Source organism: Perna viridis, chromosome 12 (genome assembly GCF_037379345.1).
Source record: "Perna viridis isolate PV_CMFRI_1.1 ecotype Kerala chromosome 12, ASM3737934v1, whole genome shotgun sequence".
Taxonomy (NCBI): Eukaryota; Metazoa; Mollusca; class Bivalvia; order Mytilida; family Mytilidae; genus Perna; species Perna viridis.
Genome location: NC_142456.1, coordinates 888,814 through 900,857, shown reverse-complemented (window position 1 = coordinate 900,857; position 12,044 = coordinate 888,814). Strand labels below are relative to the sequence as shown.

Genomic DNA, 12,044 nt, shown 5'->3' with positions numbered 1-12,044 from the left:
GGTGTCATTACAATATAATTGTGGCACCATGCAATATGGCATCATTACCATATACTTGTGGCACCATGCAATATGATGTCATTACAATATAATTGTGGCACTGTGCAATATGATGTCATTAGTTTTATAATTTTATAGTTTTTTAATTATAATTTTGGCACCATGTAATATGGTGTCATTACAACATACTAATGGCACCATGCAATGTGGTGTATCATAATATACTTATTATGCACTATTACGATATAACTGGCACCATGCAATGTGATGTCATTAAGATATAACTGTGGCACCATGCAATATGGCATCATTACCATATACTTGTGGCACTATGAAATATGATGTCATTACGATATAACTGTGGCACCATGTGATATGGCATAATTATGATATAACTGTGGCACCATGCAATATGGCATCATTACAATATAACTGTGGCACCATGCAATATGGCATCATTACAACATAGTTGTGGCACCATGCAATATTGCGTCATTACAATATAGTTGTGGCACCATGCAATATGGCGTATTACAATATACTTGTGGCCCCATGCAATATGGCATCATTACGATATAATTGTGGCACCATGCAATATGATGTCATTACCATAGCTTATGCAACCATCATTCTTTTTCTTAATATTCATATATGTTAGTATGTTGTGAACAATTCTGATGTTATTACAACACGGTTGATATTTTTGGGCAATACTGATAGCTTAAAGCCCTTCCAACTTCAATCCATCCATAATTAGTAAAAATTGCTGTGATGAAATTTGAATGGACAGATAGACAGGCAGATATAGAGATTCCAACATGCCATCAACTTATTGAGTAGGGATTTCATTATATGTTATATTACATCCTTCATTTGTGGTAAGTGAGGTATGATCATTAATACCTGAGACTAAAGAATTATCCAGAGATTTCTAGGGGAGAATATTGTGAAGCCTGAATACACTGGAAACCTGTCTAAACTAAACCCTGAATAAACTGGGAACCTTTCTTAACTGGATCCTGAATAAAACAGATACATGTTTAGACCAGACAAATTTTGTAGTTTCTTCAATACAGTTTTAATACATTTTGAACCTGTATAATCCAAACACTTTTAACCAGATAAATCATCTAAAGGAGTTGTCAGACAGTTAAGGTAGGTTCAAACCATACAAATCATCCTAAAGGAGTTGTAAGACAGTTTAGGTAGGTTTTAACCAGAAAAATCATCCTACAGGAGTTGTGGGACAGTTAAAGTAGGTTCAAACCATACAAATCATTCTAAAGGAGTTGTAATACAGTTTATGTAGGTTTTAACCAGACAAATCATCCGTTGGAGTTGTCAGACAGTTAAGGTAGGTTTTAACCAGACAAATCATCCGTCCTAAAGGAGTTGTCGAACAGTTAAGGTAGGTTTTAACCAGACAAATCATCCGTCCTAAAGGAGTTGTCGGACAGTTAAGGTAGGTTTTAACCAGACAAATCATCCGCCCTAAAGGAGTTGTCGGACAGATTAGGTAGGTTCAAACCATACAAATCATTCTAAAGGAGTTGTAATACAGTTTATGTAGGTTTTAACCAGACAAATCATCCGTTGGAGTTGTCAGACAGTTAAGGTAGGTTTTAACCAGACAAATCATCCGTCCTAAAGGAGTTGTCGAACAGTTAAGGTAGGTTTTAACCAGACAAATCATCCGTCCTAAAGGAGTTGTCGGACAGTTAAGGTAGGTTTTAACTAGACAAATCATCCGCCCTAAAGGAGCTGTCGGACAGATTAGGTAGGTTTCACTGTATATTAAATCAACTACATTTAAAGATAAATATATAAACATGATAAATGCAGACGCACAAGTACTTGATATAATCAAAATCATTTGTGATCATGCACATACATACAGTTTACAGACACCCACACTTTGTGTAATGAATGTGTAATTATTTTATACCTATATTAATATAGTGTGACAATAAAATACACTTAATATTTATATAAAACTAACAATGCAAGGTGTTTTAAACCAAAAATAAATCTCAATCTAACATCATTTGGGTTAAATACTACCTTCACATAAAAGAGGTTATATAAGGGAGACAACTTACATATTGGGTGACAATTAACATATACAACAAAAGCTTGTTACCATAGAAATTATCTTTGGTGGGTCCATCTCCTGTATAAATTAACACAATCTTTCTTCAACAACAATTATCAGTCATTCATTCAGGTTAAATTCAGTACATGCAATGCAGTAAATTTAAAAATCTAACATCCACCTGCAAAATTTCATAACAATCCTACAAACAATCAGTCATGCCCTAACAGTGGAGCGTCTGTATGCATGATGCATTGTGTAGTTACTCAGTTACCTATTTCATTCTATGGTTTTGCATCTTTACTCAATGCAATTTATATTGATTATCTCCCTTTTCTTATTACTGTACTAGTTAACTCCCTTTTCTAGTTGGGCAAGTATAAAAAATCTTTTTTTGCACTATTCCCTCATAAGATAATCTATTTTACAGATGAGGAAGGAATGGGTTCACTGACTACATAAATTAGCTATTGCAAAGGGAAATAACTCTTGCACAAGGAAAGAACCAATATAAATTGCAAAGAAGGGTGGCGGTAAGCCATGTTAAGGCCAAGCAATACTAATTTTTTTCCTGATCTTGTAATTGAAAAATAAGATTTTGTGAATTTATTATTTTCCTTTTTAAAATCATGTGTTCAAGTAAATAATTTAGTTTACTCAATTAAGAAAAATATCAAAAAAACACGATAGCAAAAGGTCATTCTAATGTCAAAACAAATTAGTTATTAACTTGGCCTTAAGATCTTCCAGGTTGCAAGCAAAGTTAAGAAGTAGCCTTACCATCAAGAAATGATTTGGTAAAGTGATCTGGAAATTTAAGGTTACAGTAAAGAATAGATCCTTATAAGCAAAAGTTAATGCCAACCATTTCATGACCTCCACTTTAAAAAGGGGTATAACTCTGCTTGTATTGTGACATTTACATAAGCAGTATGGTGTGTGCAAATTTTAGAGAAGCTAATACTCCTAATGATTACTTGAAAGATCTGGAAAATAATAGATAGGTAATGTCATTCAAATGATCCAAAAGAGTACATGAGTATATAGATAGTTTCAGTTTTGTAAACAGTATTTCAGAGCAATATAAATTTCTTGAGTTGTTTATCATTTTAATCAGAAAATGGTTGGCAATCATCATAAGAGATAATATCAATGGTTTAAAAAAATCTGGCAAAGTTTTAGCTGGCAGAAAGCTCTCAGAGACAGAGTGGTGACAACTGGCAAGTAAGCTCAGGCTTAAAAATATGTCTTTTTTTTTCAACGGCTGAAATCTACAAGAACATACAACAGATTTCAAAAATTTACTAACATTTAAAAAAAACACCCATTCACATGACAAGCAATCCCTAGCGCCATGAAACACGATAAAAATAGACTTAAATAAGCCATTGCAATATCTTAATCAGCCAACTCTAGTCCAACATATAACCAGTAAAAGGACAATAAAGGGGTCGATGTCAGTTCTATAAATACCTTTACAGCGTCCAGCATGGAAAACTTTAATGTCCGTATGTTTCAAGCATGCTTCCTGCTCCAACTTGCACTTGTTACTGTATGTATGGCCATTAGTTCCACAGACTAAGTTTAGATGGTCAGGGCATCGTGTATGACACTGACAAGAAGGCTCTCTCGCTGTGGGCGTCACCATACAAGTTTGTGGGTATGGACAGATGTAGTCCGCACAAGGATCTAAAAAAAACAATCACACATTAGTAATTATTTGTTGTAACAACCTCAAAGAGCACAGTGAGTAATAAAAACAGTTTAGGGAAACCCAACAGAACCAGGATTCAAATGGTTATCAAAAAAGAACAAACCCATAATCCAAGGACAGCGACTTTACCTAGATAATAGAATGTACAGAATATAAAGTAACTAAATAACACACTTATAGAAACAAAAGTAAAAGAGCAACCTGGACTCCACCAAAAACTAAAGAGTTAAGACTATATGTACTGGTAGAGTAAGCATTCTCTTCTTTTCTAGGAACATTCATATACAAAGGAGACATAGATACTTTAATATAGCCACACAAAAATATATCTACTTCATATCACTTTCATTTACAAGTAATGAACATTTGAATTTAAGTTTTCAATCTGCTTCTGCAAATTTCCCAAAAGAGTGGATAGACTGCCCAAAGGAGACGATAAATTTTCAAAAGGAGCAGATAGATTTCCCAACCACTGGATAGACTTCCCATAGGAGTGGGTGAATAGACTTCCAAGAGGAGTGGATACATTATCCAGAGGAATGGATAGATTTCCCAGGAGTGGATAGACTTCCCAAAGGAGATGATTAATTTTAATGAGGAGCAAATAGACTTCCCAGAGGACTGGATAGATTTCCCAGAGGTAGATAGATTTCCCAAAGGACTGGACAGACTTTCCAAAGAAGCCGATACATTTTCAGGAGGAATGGGTAGACTTCCCAGAGGCATGGATAGATTACCCAGATGAGTGGATAGACTTCCCAAGGAGCCAATAGATTTTCAAGACGAACGGATAGACTTCCAAGAGGAGCGGATAGATTACCCAGAGAAGTGGATAGATTTCCAAGAGGAGTAGATAGAATTCCCAAGGAGCCAAAACATTTTCAAGAGGAATGGATAGACTTTCAAGAGGAATGGATAGCTTACCCAGAGAAGTGGATAATTTCCCAGAGGAGTGGATAGATTACCCAGACGAGGGGATAGACTTCAAAAGGAGCAAACATATTTTCACGAGGAATGGGTAGACTTCCCAGTGGAGTAGATAGATTACCCAGAGAAGTGGATAGATTACCCAGATGAGTGGATAGACTTCCCAAGGAGCCAATAAATTTTCAAGACGAACAGATAGACTTCCAAGAGGAATGGATAGATTACCCAAAGAAGTGGATAGATTTTCAAGAGGAGTAGATAGAATTCCCAAGGAGCCAAAATATTTTCAAGAGGAATGGATAGACTTTCAAGAGGAATGGATAGCTTACCCAGAGAAGTGGATAATTTCCCAGAGGAGTGGATAGATTACCCAGAGAAGTGGATAGATTTGCCAGAGGAGTGGATAGACTTCAAAGAGGAGTAGATAGATTTACATGAGGAGTGGATAGATTACCAAGAGGAGTGGATAGATTACCCAGAGAATTGGACAGATCACCCAGAGAAGTGGAATGATTTCCACGAGGAGTGGATATACTTCCCAAGGAGCCAATAGTTTTTCAAGAGGAATGGAGAGTCTTACCAGAAGAGTGGATAGATTTCCCAGAGGAGAGGATAGACTTCCCAGAAGAGTGGATAGATTACCCAAAGGAGTGAATAGATTTCAAGGAGGAGTAGAAAGATTTCCCACAGGAGTGGATAGATTACCCAGAGGAGTGGATAGATTTCCCAAGGAGCCAATAGATTTTGAAGACGAACAGATAATAAAATGGATTAAATGTTAAACTCTTAAGAAGGATTATCTCCCTTTAGAGGCCACCAACAATTACTACCCAGTTTATTCCCTCATGATTAAAAATCTTCCTACAAAATTTTATTAACAAATGTGGATTACTTTCAGAGGTATCAACAATTGTATATATATGTATAAAATTTGGAAAGTTTTCCAGTTATATCAAATATGTCAATCTGGAAAATTAAATTTAGGCCATATTTAATACAAATAGATTTCTTTACACAAATGTGAAATACGATTTTTTCCATTTTAATTACAAGTCAAGGGCCATAGACCCATTCATTCCAATTCCAAAATGATTCACGCAATTTGTATCAAATTTCTGTATCCAAATTCCCATGAGACTACATTTGAGACTAATAAAACCTACACTGTGTACTGGAATGGTGAAGTTTGATTTTCATCTAAACATTGATTTTTGTTGTAGATTAGATTAATGACGAGAAATCCCACGAGAGAACATTTTCTCGCCACGTTAAAATAACTAATAATATATTTCCTTTCCTAGTGAGAAAGCTTGGATCTTCAGACTGTATTGATTTTTACCACGCTAACGTTAAAAGCTCGGTGGAACGCTGCTGACTACTGATTTAATTGTGATATGGTGATGCAGTTTGTCCGATTTCATTAAAGAATTGATTTCTATAATACTATTGTGTAATTTCTTCATTGAATTCTGAATGCTATTCATCCTTGATAAAGTTATAGAAAACATTCTATTGTGGATGGATATCTTGACCCTGCCATGAATGCAAAAAATAAAAAGTTCTTAAGATAAATTTTAACAAAACAATGCAGCAATAAAACTTTCAGTATCAGTCCTTGTAAGAATCAGACAGTGGTTATAACATTGTCAGAAACCAGTGACAATGTAATTTGACATTTCACCAACACGTCCTGAGGACTCAGTATACTTAGTAGTCAGTAGTCCAGGACCTCTAATTCTGACCTACGACCTTCGGAAATTCAATTACCTAGGTTCAGAAGGTTAAGCTGTTCACTGACACTTTAAAAAGGACTTAAGGTTTTTCTCAAGTGGACCATTAATCTTGATAAAGACCAGGTCCTTCTTCCTGACATTCTAAGAGACAAACAACATTACTGTGTGAACACTGAACATGATGTTATGCTATTTTTTGTAATTTATTTCAATTGCTGTATGTATTTAATGTTTCTCTATACCACATGTATTTATGGTTTAGGAGAAAAAGATTTCTAAATATACCCTATTTCTTGTGAAAACGATGGGATTCTCCATACTATTTATAGATCCCTCAGTTTGGTGACCAGTGTTTCGCTACAAGTCTTCTAACACCAATGCCATTTTGAGAATTGTGTCCTGACACATTTGGAATCATTGCCAATATATAGTCTTCTTTAGATAGAGGTTAAGGTATAGTCCAGGGAAAGCATTGTATATTGTGAATTTAGCATATGGGAAGATTACATTGAAATGCATCATAAATCAACACTTATGACAGGCAATACATTGTAGCAGGATTTTAAACACATGTTCATAATTCATGCAGTTATGTTACCTGTCTTTTAGAATGTCATATATTTAATTCTTTATCATTATAGTCATAAAATGAAGCAATTCTTCCATACATTATTTCCCATAACAGGAAATGTCATGGAATTGAACTTAAAACCACTACAATATTACACATTTGTAACAAAACATATATTAAAATGAATTATTTACATCAATTTACTCTTAATTGGTAATCAGACATAAACCAAGGATGAAGTAACTACAAAACATTTACTGACATTCTCATTTATAATAAACTTGTTCACATAGAGTACATATAACAATCAAAACTAATCTCCTGACTAAAGCCATTATTGCTATAAGCACTGAAATTTGAATTTATACAGCAAATCAGACAGCCAACAAGCTTAAACTCATGTTGCCTTTCTTTCAAACTGATATTCTCTTTTGTTTTTCTGTGTAATTCTATTTAATTTGGCCAGTCTTTCTTGCTTGCAAAATTTGTAAAAATTAATTACTTGTAAAATAAGTTGGCTGACAGCCTCCTATTTTAATCAGGTAAACCAAAGTTTGTTGTGATCTTCTCCATAGACAACAAGGAGTTACATTCACATGAGGTAAACATTTATTTTATAATTTGATTTCTTGATTTGATGGTATAGCAGAAAAGATGCAGAAGATGAGAGATTTCTAAATTACCTATAGAATGTTGATCAGGTACCAAAGATGTCCTGTACTCAAGCAGTGAAAATGATCCAAAACTCCTTTGACATAGTGAAAAAGGGCCACAACTCCTCTGTCATAATGAAAAAGGGCCACAACTCCTTTGTCTTAGTGAAAATGGGCCATAAATCCTTTAGCCAAAGTGAAAATTGGTCATAACTACTTTGCCTAAGTAAAAATGGGTCATAAATCCTGTATTCACACTGAAAAAGAGCAGTAACTCCTTTGTAATAGTGAAAATAAGCAATAACTCTTTTGTCTCAAGTGAAATAGGCCATTACTCCTTTGTTTAAGTGCAAAGGGGCAATAACTCCTTTGTTTAAGTGAAAATGGACCATTATTCCTTTGTTTATGTACAAAGAGGCGATACTTCCTTTGGCTCAGTAAAGATGGGACATAAATCCTTTGTCTGTGAAAATGGGCCAAAACTCCTTTCTTTAAGTGAAAACTTGTCATAATTTCCTTGCCTAAGTGAAAATTCCATATAACCCCATTGTTTAAGCACAAAGGGGTTGCAACTCCTTTGTCTAAGTAAAAAGGGGACATAACTCCTTTGTCTTAGTGATAATTTGACATAACTCCTGAATAGAAAATACAGTATACACCATAAATACATGTACTTGGTCTGAATTTTATAAATAATTTGAAAAGGTCTGCTTAAAAAGTTCTGTAATCATCATCTGGAAACATTACATACATACAGGCATGTGGATTACTTGTTGGCTTTAAAACTGAACTACGTAAACCAGAAGGTCTTTGACATTGGTACTTACCACATTTTCCGTAATATTTAACAGTAATATTTTTCATCTGACTAAATGCTACTCTCCTCATTTCACATGCATTGGGATAATCTGTGTTATCATCTCCACAAACTGGTATACTATCAGTACTGTCTCCATAATTATCACACCTGTCTGGATATTTACAGACATGGTTAATCCCGTCACTAGCAGGAATACACATGCCGCTAAACTTACATATGACCCCATCACAGGGGTCGTGTTGACCTTCTGGATACTTGTAGCAGCCCCTCACATCTTTATGCATGAGACATAAAATAAGGCAGAATCTGTGAAGAATTCTGTTGGATTTTTTAAACCCCATGATATTATACAGTTTTGTTCCACAAATAACAAAGTTTACATTACTACATGTACAATCCTATCACCTCATATAACGTTGGCTAAGGATGGTTCCTGCCTGTTGAGGGTAATCTGTATTAATCCTTTAGAAACTTAGAGGTTTCATCCTGCTTTATTTGTCTTTTGACATAAAATCAATTTCCTTCAGCAACCCTGTAAGCCTTCATCTCAAACTCCTCCATAGGTCTCACTCATACTGAAGGTATGGAATGACTAGTTTCTATTATATCCTATGAGGGTTAATCAGAAATAAATGTTTCTATAAATTTACATACAGTTAACAAGTTACCAGAGAGTTTATGCTGTCTTTTTGTTTTTTTTCAATTACAAACCTGAAAAAATATTTCAGCACACTTTTTCACAAAATAAACATTATAGCTCTCACAACACATCATAATAAGAAAACCATGATCATAAGCCAAGTTTTATGCGCCACCTGTCAAGTTAATCTTATGGTGAATTTCTTCTGGATCCCTCAGGAACTTGTGGTGTGTAAACATATAATCAGGAAATCGTTACATGTATCATGATTCCGAGGATATTCCCATAATGTTTAGTTCCAAATTTGTGTTGGTTTTATTCTATACATTATTTGATTGAAAATATCAAATTTCATCCAATCAGCAATCATTGAGATGAAGTTTAACAATTTTCCAGAGCACTCCTATTTTACTGTATCTTCTGTGGTTTCCCTACAATCTTAGACAAAAATCATTCCACATCTATGTCATCTTGGAAGGTCCACAGAAGTGATGGAAAGTAGATGTAATTAGTTCATTTTTAAAGCTTTTAATTTCCGACGTTATAATTAGTCTTATGATTCAGTTCAAAACATAAATCTTTAATTAGTCCTGATACTTGTACTTTAAAGAGAGAAAATCTGTAACATTTTGTCATCATCTCTCTCTGCTTTATACCATGGTCCAAAATAATCACAAATCATGGTGCTTATCAACCTTATCCATTCTAAGTACTCAAACTGCTTACTTAAATTTACATTCCGGGAATCATTCAGCATTTAATGGAAGTCCTGCAGTCTTAATAATGTTCCCCCACACAAGGAACTTAATTCAATTTTGATGAGCAGAAGCATTTGATTCCAAAGTATTACTTTAAACCGATGCTTCCAAAAAAACTATCTAATGATTCTTAAAGAAAATCAATACATTTCTGCGCTTTGATGTTAAATCCATTGGTGTATACCGACAATTTTACCCATAATTCCCTTTTAATCTTGGTTCACAATGACAGCTTAATCTGATATCAGAGAGCTTCATTACACAGGGCACTCATTTAACTGATACAATATATTCCACTGATGTAACACAACATGTCCCACATTTGGGATAATACTAGTAATATAACACACCATTAGCAACAAACCAAATCAACCTGATGTGTTTTGTTTTTGTATTTCAAATTTGTTATTATTAAAAGACCTCTTTCCAATAGAACTGTACAAACTATTCAATACATTGAGAATCAGGATATTTCCTGATCTATCATTAATGCCTGACTCCGTGAAGGAGATAATTAGAAGCTGGCGTTCTTGTTTAGACAAACGTTCGATCAATGAGTGTTTTGCTCTATGTCAAGTTCATCTTCAAAGTCATCACCAGAGCCAAAGAAGCCAAATTAATCCTGATCTGTTCTTCACAACAGAATTCCCTGACATTAATTGGATACCATGACATTTTCCTCTGACTTAGCCATACAAATACCAAGGTAATTTCCATGATAAACGAATAGTCCTTATATATAACTGTTACTAAGATTGACATGAAGGAAATTAAGGTAAACAAACAACACAAATGTCCAATTCAGCATTTGTCAATGAGAACAATTGAATATTTTACATACCTTAAAACAATTTCATTATGTATAAATTTTAAGTTATATGTAATCATATTTTTATAAAAAGATGCTTTGACACAAGCCTAATTACTTGCTAAACAGCAGCATAAATTGACTACTTATGAGCAAACTCAATTCATACTTTTACAAATAGGCTTCTGGATAAGGGTTATGTTGCTACAAGATTGAAGTCATCACTACAGAAGTTCTATGGTCGTCATCCTGAACTCGTGGATCGTTATGGTGTACCCATCTGCACCACCAAAACTGAATTATTCAACGGGTCATGGTTTTCCTTTCCTCGCTTGTCTACACCCGGACTTGACTTTTTATGAGCAACTCGGCGGGTGTTTCTAGAAAGCAGAGGACGCTTACCCTACCGGTGCACCTGGTCCATGCTCCCAGTTTTTAATGGAGTCTGAGTTGCTCATTTGATTTTGTTACTTTGTATGAATGATTTTATTTTTTGTATGTTCTTTGTTGTGTATGTCTGTTTTCCATGTCAGGTCTTTGTCCCTGGATTACATTCTTTTAATTACCGCTATAACCTTGGTTCCCTTGATTACTCTTTTGACAGAGTGAGCAGACTAAATAATTCCTATTCAGTACAGGCACAATGGCTTCCACTTAATGAACAGGATGAATGATTTCTATTTAGTACAAGCTTAATTACTAATGCTTAATACAGGATATCCACTTCATACAGTACCTGAACCGGTCCGTCTGTCAAACTGAGCCATTAAAAGCGGTGATTGCATCAAATTACCACAGAGTGGTCAATATATTTTACACATTCCGTTGTTATATATGTCAATTTTACACATATAAACATTAGGCAGTAGATTAAAACATCAATTAATACTGTTATTTTATGTTTTTTACAGATCATCTGTCATTTTAAATAACAAAACTGCAATCAGATCAGTGAGCGGTCATTGTTTATTGATCTGTCAGCAATCAGTCAGTGATCGTTGTGTGGATCAGTTCAGGGACTGTACAAACTCAATTATTCATATGTTATGCAAGTTAAATAACTCCCATTATTTGATGAATAAAAGGCTCAATAACTTTCACTTTGTACATGCAAAAACACTCCCACTATGTGCTGACTCAATACCCCCCACTGTGTGTAGGCAATAAAACTCAAATTTACACTCAATAACTTCAACTATGTGTAAATTCACAAACTCCAACTCAGGCTCCCACTTTGCACATGTATCTAAAAGACTCCAGCTATGTGCTGGCTCAATAACTCCACTTTATGTAGGCTAAAAAACCTCCACTTAGGCTAAATGACTCCC

The 12,044-nt window shown here is 34.6% G+C and overlaps 1 protein-coding gene across 8 annotated transcripts in view; it reads right to left on the bottom strand.

Annotated features, from left to right (window-relative positions):
• The window catches only part of LOC148600684 (agrin-like), a 159,685-nt gene that overhangs the window by 52,596 nt on the left and 95,045 nt on the right, over nucleotides 1–12,044 (bottom strand). For 5 of the 8 annotated variants that reach the window (XM_088556680.1, XM_088556683.1, XM_088556681.1 and 2 more), the window contains exons 5-6: nucleotides 3,566–3,781; nucleotides 2,141–2,170 (exon numbers count right to left, since the gene is read on the bottom strand). In XM_088556680.1, the coding sequence (XP_088412806.1) occupies nucleotides 2,141–2,170; nucleotides 3,566–3,781 (246 nt within the window). Of the gene's footprint in view, nucleotides 1–2,140; nucleotides 2,171–3,565; nucleotides 3,782–8,517; nucleotides 10,048–12,044 lie in introns of those variants that run through there. The other 3 variants (XM_088556686.1, XM_088556687.1, XM_088556682.1) reach the window with 3 other exon arrangements.